The 22,974-nt window shown below is 37.4% G+C and overlaps 1 protein-coding gene and 1 non-coding gene across 2 annotated transcripts in view; one reads left to right on the top strand and one right to left on the bottom strand.

The window, feature by feature from the left end:
• The window catches only part of OTOGL (otogelin like), a 128,949-nt gene that overhangs the window by 79,655 nt on the left and 26,320 nt on the right, over nt 1–22,974 (bottom strand). Inside the window, 12 exon segments of the mRNA XM_081818977.1 lie at nt 1,114–1,166; nt 3,542–3,616; nt 4,431–4,596; nt 7,222–7,431; nt 10,400–10,524; nt 14,214–14,391; nt 16,113–16,236; nt 17,361–17,506; nt 17,986–18,032; nt 19,211–19,319; nt 20,596–20,721; nt 20,922–21,028. Coding sequence (XP_081675103.1) covers nt 1,114–1,166; nt 3,542–3,616; nt 4,431–4,596; nt 7,222–7,431; nt 10,400–10,524; nt 14,214–14,391; nt 16,113–16,236; nt 17,361–17,506; nt 17,986–18,032; nt 19,211–19,319; nt 20,596–20,721; nt 20,922–21,028 — 1,466 coding nt within the window.
• On the top strand, nt 21,420–21,554 carry LOC115941489 (U4 spliceosomal RNA). Its single transcript, XR_004076241.1, has one exon. It is a non-coding gene; the product is annotated as a U4 spliceosomal RNA (small nuclear RNA).

Below are 22,974 nucleotides of genomic sequence, written 5' to 3'. Positions count from 1 at the left end.
ATTTACATCAGTCCTCACTAGAGTGTAGAAGTGCAAAAGCAGACATAATTATAGGCAGGGGCTCCATAGTCTTCCAGAAAGCTCTGGGCTCAGAGGGATTAAATAAAGTCCCTTCTTGGGGTCAATGGGATCAAATCTTGGGGATTCCTCTGTGAGAAATCTGGCCACCTGGATTTTCCCCTCTTTAACTCGAAGCCACCCTGAAGCAAATAGGGCAGGGCAAGGATGGTCCCCTTGCTACTGAATATGTGTGTGGTCCATGAACACAGCCTGTAAAGAAGCCTAGATAGTTCTTAGATAAAGCAAATCCAGGGCATATAAATCAAAGTGATTTATAATAATATATACAAGACCATGCAAATAAATAACAAAGCAATAGCTCCGTTTTATCAGCGTACACTCTGTCTATTAAAATCAATGAAAGCGTGCTGTTTGTTATTTGTCTAGAATTTCTGCACCGTGACTAAAAACGAGGCTTTTATATGATGAAAATAAATCATATGTAGGGTACTCTAACATATAGGACTTTCAGGAATGATATGCAAGTGTAAAGTAACATTCTAAAGAGAGATGGCAGTAGATGTCATCTTGCAAGCCATGTTTAATTGATGGCTGCTGGTCCTAGAGTCCAAGAACCAGTGGCAGTGGCAGCAGAAATGTAGGATCTCGGGCATCACCCCTGACCTGCTGGATCAGAATTAATGTTTTACCAAGGCCCCCAGGTGATTGCATACACATTAAATCTGAGAAGTCCTGGTCTAGAGTAGTTTCCCAGCTGCTGGTCCACAAGCTGGTTCCAACAGATGCCTGGATACATGAGCCTAAGGTGCACCTGAGGTCGTTCTGGGGTGGGCAGCATGTAGGCAGCATCCCTGGGTTGATCAGCACTGCCCCTCAGCAGCCTTGTCAGTTCACCCAGGATGTCCTACAAATATTATAATTATCAATGTGAAAAAACTAAGGAAGCACTGGAGCACCATGTTGAGGAACATTCCCCAGGCTATATTCATGCACCTTGGCAAGGAGGGCTGTGATGGATTTATGACTTCCAGAAAAATGGGAACACTATTAGAGCTGCGTTCTCTTTAAGGAAAACATCTATCTTGATCTTACCAGTAGAGGGCGTTGCTGGTTCATCACATTTCACAGTCCCGTTTGAACACTGGCTAGTAGAGGTAAACAAATAGTTAATTTAGAAGCCACACCTGTTTTTTTCTGTATTTCAAAAACAATCCATTGTGCAATAATTGATTGGGTACATATACAAATGTTATTTTTTGCCACATAATTTTTTACAAATAAGTTATTGGCTTACGTCCAGTTTGAAAAGAGCTATTTCAGTTCAATTTAATCAAACAACTATGTGTGGGACACTGCAATAGGCATAGGAGATACAAAACCCAAAATTCATAGCCTTCACCCACGTGCTTACACTAGTAAGAAAGGAAGATATACAAATAAATAATTTATGCAGTGTGACATATGCAACAGAGAAATATGTTTAAGATACGAAAGTAAAGCACAGAAAATTGTCTTAAAATCTCTTGGCAACTGACATCAACACACTCAAAGAAGGTAAAGTCTGGACAGTCTTAAAGAATGGATGGAGGTGATGAAATGGATAAGGTAGGAAGGCTATAACACTCAGGGGAGATGTGGTACAAAGCAGTTTCTGTGTGACAAAGTACAGTGCAAGAAGTGACAGGAGATGCAGATGGCAAAAAGGCCAAGGCCAACTCCATTAAGATGCTAAGACTTTATCCTGGAGACCTGAAACCAAGGGGTAATGAGGTTGGTTCCAAGTCTAGAAAACTCATTCTGGCAGCAGTGTTGAAGATAGAATGGAGTCACATTTTCCTTGCAAATTAGGATCTAAATTCAGGGCATAAGGCAAACCAAATCAAGCAAGATTAATCTTGAAAATCCCTTAAGAAGATATCATTTAATTACATCTCCATTAAAAAACGAAATCAAGATAGGAAACAACACGCCAGTTTTCAACAACTCCAGCATAAACAGTGTTTACTTCAGCTTTGGACCAGATCGTGTGTACTACATTTGAGCCCAGACGAAGAAGCTGACTAGCATGCAAAGGCCATGTTACATGAAATGCATGCTTATGCCTCATGTAACACTGAGCTGACACCCAGAGGTGTGATTCACTCACACTGTGCATGGCAGAGAGGAACCGAGACAGTCAGGTTTAAGGGTCTTGAGACCCAGATCCAGGTTTTCCATATCATACTCTCCCTGGGACACAGGCTTTTTGAGAAGAATGGTACAGGAGATCGCTACACTAACAGAATTTTTTTTTCCTTATTGAAGTGGGATGGTTCCTTTGTTTTTTCCAAGTTTACTTAAATAAATCCAATTGTGTTAAATTCTAGAGAGATATAACACCTAAGTAGAATGGAAGGGGACAAGACTAGAGACAAGAAAACCAGGTAGAAAGGTCCAGAAACATGGCTGGGGAGTAGTGATGGGAATGAAGGAATGAATTTCACCTATATCTAGAAAGCAAAGTCCACTGTGGTTGGGGGTTTCCTGGCTGGGAGTGTGGAACTGGAAGAAAAAGTCCAAAATGACTCCTAAATTTCCAGCTTGGGAAACCAGCTAGTAGTCCAACCTACTAGAGAAAGATTCAAGAGCCGGTTGCCTTGGTGTCTTGATGGTGGGGTGGAAGGGGAGCAGATAGAGATGACAATAAAGAGAAATTGACCATAAACAGAATTCTGCCATAAATAAAAAATAAGCTGCAGAGCAAGGTAGGCAATAAAGCAAGTGCTGCAGAGCTAGGTTTCCTAGAATAGAAAATCAGCTTCATTACCAAGTTGCTTAACTGCCAGGGCCTCATTTTCCTCACCTGTAAACAGGGACTAGAGCCACAGGGCCTATCTCTTAGGGTTACAGTGGTGAGTGAATAATAGACATCAAACACTTAGAAGGGTACCGGGACTGCAGGATGGGCACAGCGATGGTTAGATATCCTTATTATCATTATTGCTACTATTATCTACCATCTATTATTATCTGCAGGTTCCTACTGTACAAGTGAAAGGAGGAGATTCAGAGTTGGATGAAGATCAATGCAGACTGCTGCACGGATGTGTCTGCACTTTTAACAAACAGGTTAGGACAGGAAAGAGTGTTATCCTATGAATAAGTGCTATCTCGCTAGGATCGATGTCACCAGAGAGGGGGCTCACTGACTTCAGTGTGTGATATGCCACCGTTCAGTACAGCTAAAACCCCTCAGCAACTTGCAGTATTTCTGCCTGAGAACCAAATTCATCAAAGGGCTTCCGTTTCACTACATGACACTTTAATTCATAACTGTTTTCTGCAGTTATGAGTACAAGACTTAGGCATTCAGTGCTGAAATGTAATATATATATATATTTCATATATACATGGTTGAAAAGGCCACATAAAGGTTATCTGTACATTTGAAATTACAGAAGTCATATTTAAATTCGCAGTTTGGGTTAAAAAATTCTATTAGTACATGTTGTCAAGTACAAGCCCCATCAGGGAAATCTACCATAAGCCCGACGGTGTTGGGATGAGCTCCCCCGGTTGATAGACGCTGCCCCTAGAATGACACCGGCAGTGAAATCTATAAAAAAAAAAAAAAAAAAAAAAAAAAAGAGGGGGGAGGAGGTCAGGTTAATAAAATAGGCTATAAATTTTTTTAAAAAAACGCTAAAATTCAAGCAGACCTTCTGCTCCGTGTTGGCAATTTTCAGGCGCACACTAAAGATGACACTATTCGTTGCCTGCATGCAGTCCTGTTATACGAATGGCAGGAACCATTTACCCGGGACTATCGTGTGGCTTCAGATCGTGCTTTCTACATACAGATGCTGTATCGTGTTAGGCACAGTGCAGACTGTGTTGTTTTAGTCACAAAAAAGTCCCTGAGTGCACTTCAGAGAAATACAATCGATATATCATCTCGCCCTGCTTGTGAGACCAAAGTCCCCACCTCCCGCGAGATTTGAGGACGTTCTGAGGCCCGACAGACAATCCTGCTACTGAAATTCCTCCCGTGACACTGAAACATAAACCCTGTTATTAATTTCGATGTGGTAAAAACGGGCAGGAATGAACTTTGGGATTAACCATCACATTCCTTAGCTGTTTCTGCAGCTATTTGTGAACATGTGCAGGGTTAAAAGTAAGTAAATAAAGGTAAAGACATGGAGACACTAACGACACAGTTCACGAGCTGATCTTTGCATATATGCACACTCGTTGTAGGGGAAAAGTTGCTGTTCAGTGATGGAGAATATTTATTTTCCAGTAAATGGTGCTGAGTCAATTAAATTTGAAAAAAAGAAAGAAACCAACAAAACAAGCACAAAGCCCCTTTAACCTGTGAGGACAAAGAGAGAGACGTTGGATCCCACCAGCCCATTCCTGTGACTTACATGGGCACACAAAAGCTCAGCGTGTCTTCATAGTATTTGCCTTCGGGACAGTTGCAGCCCTCAGCGCAGTCATCACAACACTGCTCCGGGGCGGCGAGGGCCGTGCAGGAGCGGCGACAAAAGGAGGAGCAGTGATGGTACAGCATGCCCCTCTGGCACACGACCCCTAGGATGAAGGAGCATCAGGTGAGAAGGACTGCCACAGGGTGCAGAGGCATTCATGCCAGGTTATAGGTCTCTGATAGAAGTCATGAAAAACAAAGATATATTACATCAATAAACCTTAGAACAGTCCAGAATCCTGTAACAGAAAAAATAAACAAGGGCGCCTGGGTGGCTGTCTTGTGCTCAGGTCATGATCCCGGGGTCCTGGGATCGAGTCCCAGGTCAGGCTCCCCGCTTGTCCCTCTCCCTCTGCTCCTACCCCCTGCTGCTGCTTGCGGGGGCGTGCTCTCTCTCTCTCTCTCAAATAAATTTTTTCAAAAATCTTTAAAAAATAAAAATAAAAAACCAGTAAACAAATAAGCAAATAAATAAATAAAATGTTTACAGTTGACCCTTGAACACCATGTGTTTAAACTGCACGGGTTGGTCTACCTATACTTGGATTTTTTCAATAAATACAGAACAGGAGTAAATGTATTTTTTCTTCTTTATGATCTTCTTAATAATATTTTCTTTCCTCTGGTTTGCTTTATTATAAGAATATACTACATAGTACATAGGCAAAATACATGTTTATTGACTATATTATCAGTAAGGCTCTGGGCAACAGGAACCTATTAGTAGTTAAGTGTTCAGGGAGTCAAAAGTTATACATGGATTTTGACTGTGTGGGTGGGTGGGGAATCAGTGCCAATTCCCACATTGTTCAAGGATCAACTGCATTTTTCTCAATAGAAGTGTAACAGATGTATAAAATTTCTATTTTGAAATGTTTTTAAGTGTGACATTCCATAATGGTCTTTAACAGTCTGTACCATATTTTTTTAATATTTAAGGTATTTTGCATGTCCAAATAAACTTCCCATCCTCACATTTTAAATCTATTACTGCTATACTGACATCACCTTGTTTGTGACATTCTTTAAACCTAAGGAAACTTTAAGTCTTCTACAAATAAGGCAAAACTTGGCTTAATTGATCCTTACTCATAGCTCTTATTTTTCACTTTCTGAATAATGTTCATACTTTTTTCCTAAACCTTCCTAATTTCTCTTTAGCCCAACCCAAACTGATTATAGTAGGCAAACTAAAATAATCTAAAAACACACTTGTAAAAAAAAACCTAGAGGGGCATCTGGGTGGCTCAGTCAGTTGAACATGGAGTCTACTTGAGATTCTCTCATTCTCCCTCTGCCCCTCCCTCAGCTTGTGCGTGCGCTCTCTCTCTCTCAAATAAATAAATAAATAAATAAATAAATAAATAAATAAATAATTTTTTTAAAAAACATAGAAAATTCTAGATAAAACATAACTGAAATTATGTTAAATGTATAATTGATCTTGTGGAAAAAAATGGGGAGGGGTAATCTCCCCGGATACCAGATGTGAGGAGGGAAATAAAATCCAGAAGCTAGAGAAGAGAAAGGGAGAATGGGTCCCAGTAATCTTGAACCTTACATTTAACTCATGCAGGAAAGGGACATGAGAGTTGATTCTTCACAAGGCAAGGAACTGGGAGAACTTTAACTTGACCCTCAGAAAAGCTCCTTCCTCAGTTGAAAGATGTACTACAGCAGAGGTCAGCAAACTTTTTCTGTAAAGGGCCAAATGGTAGATGGCCTCAGCTTTGCAGGCCATACATACTGTCTCTGTCACAACTATTCAACTCTGTCCTTGTAGCTCAAAAGCAGCCATAGACAATTTGGATGCATATGGGCAATAAGCTTTATTTACAAAAAATAGGAAGCCCAAGAGTGTCGTTTGTCAACTCCTGGACTAGAAGGAATCTGATCCTAGTACAGGAAGAGGCCAAGAAAGCTTCTCTAATTCTGTGGGGTCCGTGTGAAATAAAGTATCCTCTGAGAAATTAAATCCCGGATTTACATCCTGTGTAGTTGGTATATGAATTTACATTACTTTTATATTTACATTATTTTTGTCTTAGAAAGCCCAAGCTGAGAAATTACTATCAAAACTGGCCAGTGATAGCCCTGCAGTGATAGGAAAAAGCTTAATGAAACCTGTAGCAGAGAGGGGGTTGGAGAGGTAGAGAGAGTGACACTCCTGAAACCCAGGCCATAAAAGATTCTAACAGGGGTGGGGCAGGGGGTAACTCTGATACCAATTAACTCATAAAAAATTATAGAACACATAAAGAAAGGAAACAGTCTACCATGAATGAGACAAGAGACACCATAAGCCATGAGGTTGAACTTGAGATAATTGCCTGTTGTGTAATTTACCTATTTAACTACAAATTGCTTGGGCCACCATACCACATAATGTTTTTCCATACTTTCCAATACTTAGATACGACATTTCTGTGATAAAATTTTTTTCAAATTTTTCACATTATTTCTGTTGCATATCTTAAACCATGCAGTTGCAACTCTAATTTTGCTTATAATAAAATAGTAAAAAAAAAAAATGATTGGTCTTATCCAATATAGCTCCAATTTTAAGAAGTGAAGTATTTCATTTGTTTTTCATGTTTGTACACTATAATCATATTCCAGATAACTTAGGCAATACTGACTTTTCTTTTAAAAAAAAAAAGGCAGTTAATTACATAAAAATCTCTAAAGTGTCATCTGATCCTCTTTATCTGTGCCATCATCACACTCACCACAGAATGAAATCTGAGCTCTGAAATCGATGGTAATACCACGCCGGCCACAGAGGTAGGCATAGTGGGCGAGAGCGTTGCAGAGACAGGCGCTTCCACACCTGCAGGCATCATGGCGGCACAGCTGATAATACAGCCCCGGGCTGATGGAGACGTGGCAGGGAGCAAAGAGCGCTTGGTGGATAATATCACACTGTGCTGCGTATCCAACTGAACAGAAACCCCCCCACAAAAAAAAATCCATTAGCACTTATTTATTAGTCTAGCTCATACCCCTAAGTACCAAATTCCAGAACTATCTAAGTATCTGGCTTTCCTAGCCATATACTGAATTGGATATTATTTTCAACAAGAATCACTATTTTCCATTTATCCTGTTTTGTTGGTTTGTTTTTACTTTTAGCAATATTGGTGACAGCCCTTATTCCATACTTAATAATCTTTTAGCCAAAAAAAGTATTGTGTTATAACTGAATAATAGGAGTAACAGAAGTGTCGATAGAAATGGCCTCAATCACCCAATCACCCCGTTGTCTGCAGATCTTCATAGAAAATTGCCCAGTTCTGCTGTAAAGAATTGGTGAGTATTGGAAGGCTTATCTCCAGACAACCACACATAGTAAGCATGGTGCCAGATTGTGGATGCTATGGCAACTCCCTGGAATACACAATTATGCAGGAAGGATTGGGAAACATCTCATTCCAATCAAGTGTCTGCGGTAAATGCAATGTGGCAGTTACCATATAGTCATCGAATACAATGTCTGCATAAGGCACAATGTCTGGCAAATATTAGGAGCTGAATAATGTCTGATAAATGAACCTATGAGTGCATGAATAAGTGAATAATGAATAGAAATTAGGGATTGGACCACATGCTAAAGGCCATGAAATATAACTACCAAGCCATTTTGGGAGGTCTGTGTAATCATTTCTTGAAAGTTATTGACTGTTCTTTTGAGAATGACTGATCAGATAGAATTATGGAAGTAACCAAGTTTGACAAAGCAATCTAGACCTTTTCTTTCTAAAAAAAAACGAACTCAGCCATAAAAAAGAATGAAATCTTGCCATTTGCAATGACATGGATGGAGCTAGAGAATATTATGCTAAGCAAAATAAGTCAGAGAGAGACAAAAACCATATGATTTCACTCATGGGAATTTAAGAAACAAAACAAATGAACATGGGGGGGAAACAAACCAAGAAACAGACGCTTAACTATAGCGAACAAAGAGAGTTGCTGGAGGGGAGGTGGGTGGGAGATGGGCTAAATGGGTGATGGGTATGAAGGAGGGCACTTGTGATGAGCATCAGGTGTTGTATGTAAGTGATGAATCACTTCTACACCTAAAACTAAGATTACACTGTATGTTAACTGGAATTTAAAGAAAAAAACCCCTGAACTTATTCTGTTGAGTATTTTAAATATATTTATCATTGGTAAGGGAACACATGATAATTATCTGAGTATTATATTTTGCATTGCTATGCATATGTATATGAAAACAAGTAACTTAGACTATAACAACTATAATAGTGTTCTGTTGGTATGCATTCTTCTAATCCCCAAGAACCCCAAAGCAACGAGTACATCAATGGGGCTTTTACTGTGTGTCCTAAGGATTTGTAGATCAAAAAATATTCTTACTAACATTAAGTAAAAGGGTGCCTCAAGAAGCTCCTTGTGAAAAAATATCCTTCAGGATCCACTTCAGAATTATTGACTTTTATTATCTATTTTCCTTTTACTGGGGATCTTTCTCTGTTTACCTATTTGAAATTTTTTTAAAAAATGGGTCATGGCAAAGGTGAAGAAGAATAATATCTAGAATATATGTCATAAAAGACATGAGCTAGGGGGATAAAAGTCATAAAATACATATTTATATATATACATATATATATAATAAAATGGCATGTAGTCAGGGAGGTCATAAAGAAAAGACCAGAGGGAAATTGAATTTATCCTTTAGACTCTATTCCAACTTTTACATGTTATTAAAAAAAAAACAAAAAATAAAGTTGCTGCAATATCAAAGAGGAAATCAAGAAAGTTAGAAACAAACTGAGCAAGACTAATAGAAGAAGAAGGAAATCTATTAGTAGAAATTTGAGGACAGAATGGGGAGAAAACACCATTAAATGGGAGTGAGATTAAAAGTATTGAATTATGGAGACCACAAGACTTTAGTCTAATCCTCTTATTATAGGAAAAATGACCACAGGAGTTAACAATCTTCCACAAGTTTAGAAGCTAGTGTAGACAGAACGCCAGCAACACTGAAAGCATTATCTTGTATTCTTTCTAGGACACAGAAACCGTAAGTTAATAATAAGGACCATATGATAGTCAACAGAATCCTTCCAAACAACCACTACAAAATCCAGAGATTGTACTGGGTTCTTATGGGTACTTAACCAATATTAATAATATATATAAAAAAATACATAGAAACAGTAAATTAGCCAAAATAATTAAAGGAACAAATTAAAATTATGAAAATGTTTAATTAAGCATGCATATTAATTTTTTCACAGTGATTTGAAAAGAAGACATATATGTCTTCTTTTATTTGTGAAATCACTGTGTGTGTGTATATATATATATATATGTCTTCTCTTATTGATCAGTGAAATAGCCTTTCACATAGTTTGCTGTGGCTTTAGTAAAAAAACACAGCCAAAATTTCTTGGCATGTTTGTTACACTGTCACTGCAGATTGGAAATCTGGAGCATGACCGTCTCAAATTGTTGCACACTTCTTGGCACAGGCCTCCTTGGATCACTGGCTCCTGCTTATGAAGCCGGAACACCACCGGTCGTGTGATAGTACTAGAAGAATCTGCATGAGCTGTCACACAGTGGAGCTGAAGTGGAACGCTGCAAGACTATAACAGCATTATTACAGTATTTCCCGAGATTTTCCTGTAGCCTTTAAAGAATCTGAAATCTCCAAAATGCTAGCCCATATTTGTGAAGAGTCTAGGGATTCGTAAACACATAAAATAAGCACATTTGTAAATGCAAACTAGTAAATAAAATAGTCATTTTCCAGAGTTCTTTTAAAAAATACCCTAGATTAGATAAAGAGGCATATCTAATTCTCTAACTTTATAAGATTACAGTAATGCATGGAATTTTCCTCTAGGTTTACATGCGGGAAGAAGGACTTACTGTTTTGTTGATTAATGTTGCAGGGGTCCACCATAGGAACATGAACAGGTGCAAAACAAGTGGAGGAAACTCTCCAGGCATTGGCATGAAGTTGTGGGGTACCTTCTATCATGCCTGATGGAGAACTAGGGAGCAAAGGTAATATGCATCTTAGTCTCTCCCATTCATTTCATTTTTTCATGGTCTTCAACTATTGAAAAGGAGAACACTATTTTTTTAATTTACAAAGATAACTTAGAGCTTAAAATGTTCTATTTTTTAAAAACACACATGGCATTAGCTTCCTGTTATTAAGACTTCATAATGTGCCTCATTGTAGACATCCATGGTTTTATTTAATAATCACCTCAGCCTTGTGAAGAAAACATAATTTCCATTTTAAAGAGAAAGCAAAGCAGAAGCTCAGAGAAATACCAACAATCGTTCAGCTGATGTGCATCAGAGCCAAGATTCAAATCCAGAAAAAAAAAAAAAGATTCAAATCCAGTTCTGACTGTTTTAACGAAACATCATTCACACATCCAAATCATTAATGTGTGTGTGGTCTAGGGCGCATGGGCAGAGGTAGAGGTGGGTAGCTCACATGATTCTTTTTAGTGTAAAGACAAATGTCCCAAATATAAATAGCCTATATTTCTGATTCAATATTTCATTTCCATTATGAGCACTAAAATACTGAGGTGCCATCCTGAGGTTACCAAACCAAAAGAAAATTGAGGGAAAATGGTTTAGAAGGCATACTTCATTCGAGGTTGCTCACTTCTTCAGTTTCCTCAGCAAAACAAAATGGAAGAGAAACATCTACCTTTCCAAAATCAGTCTTATAAACCACAACAACATTGAAGAGCCAAACACTAAGATACCCCCTGAAGCAGCCATCAAGATTTACTAACTCATCAACCCATATTTCGTGACAATCCCTATTGGACACTGTACCACACATTGTCAAAACTACCTAGAGAATCAGATTGGACTAGATCTCCTATAGGAAGCTCTGACCAAGCAAAACTTGACTAATGAAAGCCCCAACAACATGGCCAAATAGTCGAGTAGGCTTTATCTCAGTTCTCTATATTGTCCTAAATTAACTGCTTCGGTTACTACTGACCTTAGTCACTAGGAACTATATGGAGTTTCTCACCACAGTGGCTGAGAAAGGAGAATAAAAAGGAGCTTCACAAGCCATTCCACAACACTCATCCCTTGTTCCCACCCTTTCTCCTTCCCTATCCCTCAAAATGAAACCATTCTAGAACTGTAAAGAATTACAGCAAACACCTAACCACAAATCTCATTTTGTTCAACCAAGAACACTGAGCCTCAAAGAAATTGAGGAGCACTAGCTCTTTGCTTTCTTTCTCTCTCCTTCCCTCTTCACCCCTACAAAGGACAATAAAATAGGTCAAGGTGATGGGTATAGTCAGGGTTCCCAGGAGAAACTGACTCAGAGCTTGGCTCTCTAATTTCATTGAATTGACTTGAAACAATAAATACCAAAAGAAGAGGAGGAACCAAAATGCAGACCCATTTACTTATTGCATTTCATTTTATAAAATACCCTGTGGCTCACCATATTTAACTTACTGTAACAAGATTTTCAAGTAATTAATATTTTCCATTCCACTATGTTTGCAGATTCGCATTAACCTTTATGAAGTGAAGAATTTTAACTGTTTTGTTGGAAAGCTAAACATTGTTCAAAAGTTATCTCTGCCTCTGAAATATTATCCTGCACTGTTATCACGCCTGAATGTTTATACATGGAGGAGACTGGTGCCTTAGAAAAAGGCAGACAGATCTGCCATCTGTTAAACACTGACTGCTAACCCATTCTGATAAACAAAGAAGAGAAACAAGGCTTCAACCTCTTTTCTGCACATTTTAGCTGAGCCACTTAACATAGTCTGTTTCTTGAATGTGATAAAGATATTGATATTCTGAGCTACAAATAAATGAAACATAAAGAACTAAATAAGCTGACAACAAGGTAGTCACACAGAAGAAAAGATAAAATAAATTCTCTTCTGAAATTTAAAATTTTAAATGCCAGTTCTCCTTGTCCGTCCAAATTCTCTTCTTGGTGCCTTATTAAAAGTCCTACCTCCAAAAAATAAAACAAGACAAAACCAGAGAGAGAGAGAGACAAACCATAAGAGACTCTTAATCATAGGAAGCAAACTGAGGGTTGCTGGAGGGGAGGGAGTGGGGGAATGGGGTAACTGGGTGATGGACATTAAGAAGGGCACGTGATGTAATGAGCACTGCGTGTTATATAAGACTGATGAATCACGGACCTGTACCTCTGAAACCAATAATACATTATATGTTAATCAATTGAATTTAAATTTAAAAATTTATTTAAAAAAAAAAGTCCTACCTCCATGTAGATCAACTGTCTACTGCATATAAGGCTCTATGTTAGTTCCTAAGAACAGAAGGATAGAGGACTTGATCCTTATTCTCAAAACCCTCAGAGTTTTAAGTGGAAACCAGACAGATAAGGGACAGATTTTCATAAATAACAGAGTCAAAATTAACTTTGTCTGGTGGGATATGAACTGATGTTTTGAAGCAAATAAGTTCTGAATTGGGTTCAACAATATATAGGTATTCACAAGAAAGATTAGGAGGCGGAAGAAATCCCAAATAGGAAAAATATGCAGAAGTGTTTTAAAAAATACGGTATTTGAAAAAAAAATTAAATCTGGTATTGAGGAATGGCTTGTCCATGAAATGTTCCCTGGCTACCCATCCCACACTGACCTACTCAAAATCCCTGCTGTGTTTCTAGCCACTACCACACAGCTCAACATATAAGGTCCTGAAATTACCTCAGTGTTTTTATATATGGTTGATTAATACCTTGGGCCCACCTAATTATTTCTTTTTTTTTTTTTAAGATTTTATTTATTTTTTAGAGAGCGAGTGAGAGGGAAACAGCATGAGAGGGGAGAGGGTCAGAGGGAGAAGCAGGCTCCCCGCTGAGCCGGGAGTCCGATGTGGGACTCGATCCCAGGACCCTGGGATCATGACCTGAGCCGAAGGCAGACGCTTAACCATCTGAGCCACCCAGGCGCCCACCTAATTATTTCTTGAAGCCTGTTACCCCTCCTGACCTGCAATACAAGCTGCCTGAGATGGGAACCAGATGATCCTGCTTAAATTGCACCCCAGTGCTTAGGACAAGAACAGGTGCCCAAAGCATTTTCATTAAATGATACCTTGTGTCTTCTCACAGGTGGGGAAAACTGCTTTGCCAGTACAAGGGCTACAACTATACTATACTGCTTTTCTTCTGATGAAACACCAGCTATCATAAAAGCCGGTTGATCTGGATGCCAAAAGGTTGCTGTAGAGGTATCATTCATACCAAAGGATATTCATATTTTTAAGGCATAACTTACTATCATTAATACCCAATGATAATTGAGATTTTTTAAAAAGCAGTGCCTGTTCAAAAATAAAATACTGTTAAGCTTGCTAGGTGGCAGGGGAGACAATCAGGGGTGGTTATTCTGTGGGTTAGCCCATGGACTCTGAGTCACACCACCCAAATTCAAAGCCCAGCTCCACCATATTTGGGCTAAATGACTTTGAGCTATTTACTTGCCACTTTGGGGCCTCCATGAGGCTTTATCTATAAAACAGAGCTACTAATCAGGGGATTGCTATAAAATTTAAATAGATGATCACGTAAAGCTCTTGGAACAGTGATGACTAAGCTATTAGTAGTTAAGTAAACGTTTTCAGTGAAAGAATTTGTCTCTAATTACTAGTCATTAAATCATGTTAGCTGTCCAGACATCATACTTACAGGAAATCATCCCTTATGTTCCCATTAAAAGTGCCACACAGACCTAGTGTTCTTCTTTTCCATGCACTAGTGAGCTGAATATAAATTCTTTCCCCATCTATAGCAAACAGAATCTTTAAACCAAATGTGGTTTTTAGAAGAATAAATAAGGATGACAGAGTTTGAATTTCAACAATTCCTGTGGGAAAAGAACATACATAAATCAGCTTTGAGATTCATAGGTAGTGTTATGAAATGCTAGCATACAGCACCAGAACTCTTCTTTCAAAAGACCGGGAACTAGAATTTAAATAAAAACTTGGAACATTTTTTAAAAAAGAGAGAGAGAGTGAGAGAGCAGGGCATGGAGCAGGCAGACTCCCAGTTCCTGCTCCTTGCTCCAGGGCCAATTTTTGCCAACTTGTGCTTTCTTTTCTCCCATTTCTCTTCTATCTCTCCTTTCTGGGTCTTCAGTGGATCTTTTTAATAGGTTATCACGTCCACAGGTAATTTCAGTTGACAAGCATCTCTTGGCAGGTGTGGACAGTCCTTAGCATTTGAAGTCTGTCTTCTTTTTTTTTTTAACTCGTGTGTGTGTGTGTGTGTGTGTGTGTGAACTTTTCCACAAACTGGTCATGATTCAATAAGGAAGTGGCACATTCCTCAAAAATTCCCCATTCCCTTGAGACTGTCAGCAAAAAGGGGAGCACAGGACTTGAGACAAGAAACTTGTGTTCAAATCTGAACTGATGACTTTTGCCAGCACAGTATATAGGAACAATCGCTCCTGTATCTCTACCATAATTTCTGCCGTCGGTCTGTTCACCACACCCAGAAATCGGAGCATCATTCTTTGATCACTTTGTCCCCCTTGTTGCCCTTTCCCAACCAGCCCTAATCCAATCGGTCACCAGGTTCAGACCACCTTTTTTTCCCTAAATAATTTTTCAATCTCTCTTCTTTCTATTTCTACTGTCACCGCCTTACATCAGTTCCTCCTCCTTCCCTGCATGCCCTACTTCAGTATCATCCTAAGTACTCTCCATGTTTCCTGCCAGCATTTCTTAAAGCCATTTCCACACAGTTGCCATAGTAGTCTACCCAAAAAAAAAAAAAAAAGACTTACCAGTCTTCTCATTAACACTTATTATTTATTTGGTTGAATGATACGAGATTGTTATCTCTGTACATAAAAATGGTCAAATAATGAAAATTTCATATTCAATTTCACATCAAGTTCAACTTCCTTAGCATGACAATGAATAGCATGACCATGTAATTTGTAATACAAATTGGGACATCTCTGGGAGTGAGAGTATTAACAATAACTATGCTGGAACACAGGCAGGAAGAAGAAAACCATAATGATGCCCTGCATATAAGGCTTTCCCTGGTCTTCATCCCCACCTATGTCTCTCTTCCCATGGCTAGACAATCTCCGTGACCCTCCTCAGGCTTTAGCAGTACCAAACTAGTTATAGTTTCCCCTAAACATACCACACAGTTCTACAACTCCTTGCTTTGCATGGAACGCTTTCCCCACTCTTTCATCCTGAAAATCCTCAGCTTTGAATGCTGAACAAGACATCACCTCCTTCAGAAAACTTGCCTGACTATCCTGCACTCTCCTGCCCAAGGCTGGGTGAACTGCCCTCACTTAGACCCCCAAAGTCTCTGTGCATATCTTTCAGTTTATCATATTTTATGGAAGTGGCTGTTTGCGTTTATCTTTCCTCTTGCAAACTCTAGGCCACTTGAACACTAGTTCCCAAAAACATGGTCATCCCTGAGATGTCTAGCTGAGGACCCGGCAACACATAAAAACACAAATGTTAGGTTAGCCAGCCAATGGGAGAAGAATTCATTTAGCTTGTTTGATTGTTGTTGTTAACATAGGTGAAGTACATCATTGCTTCTTACCATTCAGATTGAAGCCTTGGTTAGGACTGGTAAGGATTTGTCCTCCTCTACTAAGGGTCACTTGTTTGTTAAAATCATCCTCCAGAATTAGAGTTATAGACTGAAGGCAGACCAAGCCAAGGTTCTGCATAAAAATCAAATCATCAATTAAAGGAATGAGAGAGAAATAGAGATATAGAAAGAGACAGTGATAATGGGAGAGGGGAATGAGAAAAAGCAAGGGAGAGACAGGGGAGAAGAAAGGAGAAAGAGAGTGCACATAGATAACAATTTCTGGCATGTAGAAGGCTTGAGTATAAGTAATATAATAAAGTAATTACCACATAACCCATTTTATATAGCCCCATTCCCAATAAAATATGTTTTTATATAGTACATTAAGTATACCATATACATATCTATATTTTACATAGAACATTAAATAAAAATGTTCTCAACAAAGTGCCAATAATTATGTTTTCCATAACACATTGTTAAAGTACCTCTCCAAATTCATTTAAGTAGCATATTAGACATAAAAAATTCAATAAGGAAAAGAACAAAGAGAATTAGGATTCTATGTAGAAAGCTCATTCAGACTCTGATGTATTGCAAAGGAAAAAATCAAACTGTAAAAAAAAAAGCAAATAAAATAGCTCAGAATTTTTGTTGGAAATAACCATTTCACACTGGAGTAAAACTAAAAAATTAAAGATTTCTGCAAAATTTTGACTATCTGACTTAAAGAGAGGAAAACCTGTGTGTCTTTACAAATAATCGATGTGTTTATTTGAAGAAAAGTTGTAAAATAAATACTTCAGGATGCTAAGAAATTCATCACATCTATTTAGAATATATGAAGCCTATTCACTCCTGTCAAGAATCACCTCTTTAAAATAGTAGTTTTTGAAATAACCAAAAACTTAGGTCCATTGTGCAATCATGCATGAAACGTTCAAAAAACTATACATACAAATAGCATTGTTTAAGAAAGAAAATACAATTAAATACATAATATTAAATCTAAAACACATACATTTTCATATTTTAATATCAAATCAGGATGCATCATATAATCAATAGTAAAACCTAGATTACCAACATTTTTTCTTTCTTTGTCAAATGTAGAATAATGATACATCTTAGCAATCATTTTTGAAGAAAATAACCGTACCCATTCATATTATCACTCTTAACCTAGAATGAAGCTTGAGTCAAAAACAAAACAAAACAAAGAACATTCCTCTGGCCATTTTGAGATGTTCCTACCTGTTCACAGTGAGCTTTCTGTAAAGTAATTGTGAATTTATCTTTTCCAGTTCCTTTCACAAGGATGTACTGGCACATTCCAATAAAAGAATAATGTCGACCATCAAATGTTGTAAAATGAGAATCACCCACAACGGAGCATTGAACTACCAAAAAAATAATCACAAAAATAAGAAAAGAGAAAAAGAAGGAGAGAGAGAAGGAGAAGGCAGAGAAAGAAATTATGTTTGTTCTTAAAAAACAAAGTTGACTTAGGGTAAATAATCATGCATCAGAAAGAATAGCTAAAGTTCCTAAAATGAAAAAAAATAAAGTGTCTAAAATGTACTAGTTTGAAAAACTTACTAGATTATGTTATTAAATTTAATTTAAAATTTATTAAATGATAGCTCTTCCATGTAATTTTTAGGTTTTGTAATATTTATACTACTTCAATAAATTTTTACCAGTTTCCTGCTCAAAGCTATCCTTTATTCAATTTTCCATTTATCCTCCAAATATCTGGATTTATTGATCATTACATCTCTTGTTATATATGAGATGACCTCATAAAAATCATTGCTATCTTCCTTCAACTTAAAGAAAATTGAAATTTTTTTCTTTAGAAACATTTTAAAAGATTTACCTGGACAGTCATGCTCAGTGCAGTTCCAAACTCCACCAACACATACACTAAATGAAATTATAAGACTATTAATTACTGGTATAGAGAAACCGTATTAATATTTGCATCAATGTACTGATTGATGTACCAAAACATACCATGTTTATAGGTTCAGAATAATCTCACCTATAATTGAAAAATACATTGACAGAAGTTCAATTGACTGATAAATTTGGACTGGCCAGTACCTAAATTATGATTTACTGTGTGTCATACTTACATCACTTAAGATGATACAAAGGGAACACAGAATAGCCTGGAACAAAAGTCCTATGCAGACAGAGAACTTGTTTTATGTCCTTCTCTCATTGCTTAAACTAAAAGAAGTTGCACACGAAAAGTATTTACCTATATTATTAGAGAAACATTCATAAACAGTTAATACATTATCTCATCTATTAAAAATTGAGAAAAGAGACTTTTCTCTTTTGAGGATCATCAGACATTAAAAAGAGAAAAGATGTCCTCTTCCGTAAGATAAATTCTGCCTTCTGCCAGCAAAAAGAGTTTGAGAGAAGGATGGAAGCAGAATCTCTGACAGTCAGGAGCTTAACCGAGTATGTAAGAACATGGTTGGTTATCCACCTGCATGTCACTTACATTACACTAACAGCAAAGGGGAAAGGGCCTGATGACATTTAGACCTGTTTCTTTATAAGACTTCCCTGGAGGGATTCAGTGCTTTCCTAGAATAGTCTTAATTAGCTAATGGAATAAGAAATTCTAAATGTCTCTAATCATGGCCAAGTACTGGCAATATGGAGAGACACTTTTTCAAGTACCCAACAGAGAAGGCCAGGAACACCATTAAGTTCTAGTAGTAAAAGTACAGGCAAAGTACTGGTTACAGATAAGAAGAAAATGCAACAGACAGACGCATTACATGGGTATATGATTTGATGGAATTATTACCAAGGAAAGTGAGAAGAATTAAATCATAAAAGAAATGATAGATTTTCTATATTTTTTGTAGTTCTTTTTTCTGAACTTGCTTTCATCTTTAAAATATGAAAATATATATGGCCCCCTACCCCACTCCCGTAGAGACTTTAAATAAGATGCAAACCGTGTCTTGGAATTTTTGGAAGAAAATCAGTAATAAGTATAATCCTTTAAACATATATCATGGGAAAGATATCAACTAGCCAGGTGCATAGAAATAAATGGCTGTACATTAATCACATACCATTCAGTACATTCTTGTTCAATTTTTGAACCAACTGAATAAGCTAATCCATGAAAACTACACGGGCAGTTTTCCAAGGAGATGCAAGTCCCATTGTCCATTATGAGTCCTATTTAAGAAAAATATGTATCAAATTCTCAAAAGAAATAACAAAAAATGTGTTCTTTGCATGTAATAATTCAACCAACTTTTATTGAACACCTACTTACACCAGGTGCTGAATATATATATATATATATATATATATATATATTTTTTTTTTTTTTTTACTTTTAAAGAGGTTACTGACAACCTGGTTCTAACTCAATCAGTAGCTACGTTATAAGGCTCTATTTCGGTGATTTTCAACTTTTTTATTCCATGACTTGCCATCAAAAACTCAGGTTTCACTACACAGGATAAAGGCAACAAGACAGTATTTCCTTGCTTTCGAGGGGAAAAGGGAGGGAAGGAGAGAGAACATATATTCTTGGTTTAATTTCTGTTCATCTCAAAATGAGAGATTTCCATTATTGTCACGCAGATAATAAAGAGCGAGGGAGTGCTACTCAAAGGACCAGTGCAGAGGACCAGCCTTTTCTACCTCCTTAATGGGGAAAGGTGGCCGAGCCAGAATGTAAGTCAACCATGTTACCAAGCACGTGTTTCGTTCAGCTGACCTTTTTCAGAGTAGGAGTTCCTAGGTGAAGGAGCACTGACTTATATTTTGGCACATGGATTTTTATTCTTGTTCAAACTCCTTGTTGTATCATTGGTAAGAAATGGTTCAGGCCTGGCACTGGTCTAAAGATTATGCTTTGAGTGACACTAACAGACCAAAGGACTGAGGTCAACAGATCTGATTCCAATAGTCCTTGCCCAAGTGAGGAAAACACTTAACATCTCTGGGATTCTATTTTTTTAATCTGTAAAAATAAAAGGGTTTGAGTAAATCCTGGTGTTCTTTGTAAAGTTCTATCTGTATAGCAGTCATTCCTAATTTTAAATCTCACCTGTATCACTGGTTCTGTCACTTCTAATTTCAAATATTAAAACTACATCAGGACCAAAATCTTATACTGCCAAAATGTGAGGCTTTTTTTGAAATTGCTGCCATCTTCAAAATATGAAAATAGACAAATTATTAAATGTCCTTAAATATCCAAGAGAGCAAAAGATTTGTTAACTCATGGTTAACTTCAGGACTCTGGATTCCAAATTTCCTGGGAAATGTACAAAGTAGAAAAGCAGCCATCCTTCCTAGTCACTTTGAGGGCCAAATCCTACAAGGGTAGAAAATTGCAATAGCCCTAATGTCCTGAGACAGGACATTATGATATGATTCTTAGATTGCTGGATACTAGTTTCCATGAGTACAGCCATCATTTCTTTCACGAAGTGCTTACCATCTGCACAGTAACATCCATCAAGACAATGGAGATTGCTCCCAAGACACTGTTTCTCAAATGTGCAGGTTGGTGGGCAACAACTGATACAATCCCGGTGGACGAAGCTATCATCACATTTATCAGCTAAAATGGGCAAACAAGGGAGCTGTAAGTCAAATCTACTCACCTCTCTTTCAAAAAAAAGTACAGTGTTTTGAAAAGTATGCAAGTTTACCAATGTTACTGTGTCAATGACAAATCTTTGCCAGTCATTAGTTTTAAGTGTTAGGATAAACCTGAAATTAACAAAAATACACACGGTTTAGGAAAATAAGGAAACATACTGCATGCTGGAAAGTCATCTCTCCAGTCTTGAATAGGGTGGCCAGCATGGGAACAGGCTCTCGCATACTCGGTGGCTGCTCGGCAATAGGTTTCATCATCATCGGTTCTGGAAAGTGAAGAGAGCCATAGTCACACGGAAATATGGGTAGAAACCAAGCTTTGAGCTCCTGATCTCTAGAAATGCTGAGTGCATGGTGAATATTCTATTATAAACTGATGTCAGCATGCACACATCATGTACAATAATGCAGAAAATATATAAGCATGAGATCCCAACTTCAAAGGGCCTGGGCAAATTGTCTTCATCGAACTATTTCAATGATTTGGCCACTTTTCCTTTGATTCAAAAGAGTCCCTGTACTGAAAAACTTTTCTATTTTAATTATGACATTCTGCCCAGAATCTTTGTATGTATCACTTTGCTCCCACACCAAGTATTCCAGAACTTTTAGAAAATCCTATTAATAAATATAAACAAATTTATATTTATAAATTTAAGCTTTGCACAGTGGCAGTATCGTAGCCAATGAGGTTTATCCGAGGCACGATTATTGCTAATTGAAACTATATTTATAAATTTACATCTAGAAATCCCATTATAATAGATAAAATTCTATCACAATAAAAGCATCAAATACGAAAATTATTTCCAAGATACCATGCTCTTAATAGTCTATGTGCTGGAATAAAACTAGTACTAATAAAACAGCAGTTTTGAAAGATTGAATAAATAGCATTTAACTTTAAGATTTAAAAGAATTCTTTTTTTTAAATTTTTAATTCTTTCAAGCTTAAGTTGCTAAAGCTAGTTACTTTTGTAATATTGCCAAGAGTAAATAATCTCTCATTGTTTTCTTATAATCACCCTAGAAGCTCCCCCAAACAAATATAAGAGGTCTGCCAATTCCCAAAGCAGATTAACATAGCATCTATAAAATAAGCAGTGTTTCTAATAAGGTAGTGGACTTGTTTTTCAACCCAATTCAAACTCAAAATTGAATAGTTAAACATCTTACAAGATAATGACCTTAAGAATGTTGTATTTTGTGAACCCTAGCATTTTCAGTATCTCTGTTGTAAAAGCCACGCATCTCAAATTGCACTTCTCCTGTGCTGCTGTAATTGGAGTCATACAGCTTATCTAGTCCAATTAACTGAGCTGTAGAGGGAAAAACAAGGCTAAGAACATAAACTTCAGAAGCTCGGAAAATATTCTAAACCTCCAAACAAAAAAATTCTCTAAAAAACAGGGTAAGCTAATATTGTTGAATTCCTAGAAAGATAATAAGTTTCTGATTTACATTAAAAGATGTGCCTTGTTTCCTACAATTAATAGAGGCTTTGAAAGTTAACAAAGTACCTGAATATTGGTTTCCCAACCCAAGGCAACTATTATTAAAATAGCTACCATTTCTTTTTTTTTTATGTTATGTTAATCACCATACATTACATCATTCGTTTTTGATGTAGTGTTCCATGATTCATTGTTTGCATATAACACAAGTGCTCCATTCAATACGTGCCCTCTTGAATACCCATCACCAGGCTAACCCATCCCCCTACCCCCTTCCCTCTAGAACCCTCAGTTTGTTTCTCAGAGTCCATAGTCTCTCATGGTTCATCTCCCCATCAGATTCCCCCCACTTCATTCTTCCCCTCCTGCTATCTTCTTCTTCTTCTTCTTCGTCTTCGTCTTCTTCTTCTTCTTCTTCTTCTTCTTCTTCTTCTTCTTTCTTCTTGTTCTTCCTCTTCTTCTTCTTTTAACATATAATGTATTATTTGTTTCAGAGGTACAGGTCTGTGATTCATCAGTCTTACACAATTCACAGCGCTCACCATAGCATATACCCTCCCCAATGTCTATCACCCAGCCACCCCATCCCTCTCACCCCCCACCACTCCAGCAACCCTCCGTTTGTTTCCTGAGATTAAGAATTCCTCATATCAGTGAGATCATATGATACATGTCTTTCTCTGATTGACTTATTTTGCTTAGCATAATACCCTCTAGTTTTATCCATGTCATTGCAAATGGCAAGATTTCAGGGGTTT

The sequence above is a fragment of the Leptonychotes weddellii genome, chromosome 5 (genome assembly GCF_054177405.1).
Source record: "Leptonychotes weddellii isolate Sample4059 chromosome 5, ASM5417740v2, whole genome shotgun sequence".
Lineage (NCBI taxonomy): Eukaryota > Metazoa > Chordata > Mammalia > Carnivora > Phocidae > Leptonychotes > Leptonychotes weddellii.
Note: the sequence above shows the minus strand (reverse complement) of the source record. Positions and strands in the feature narration are given on the sequence as shown.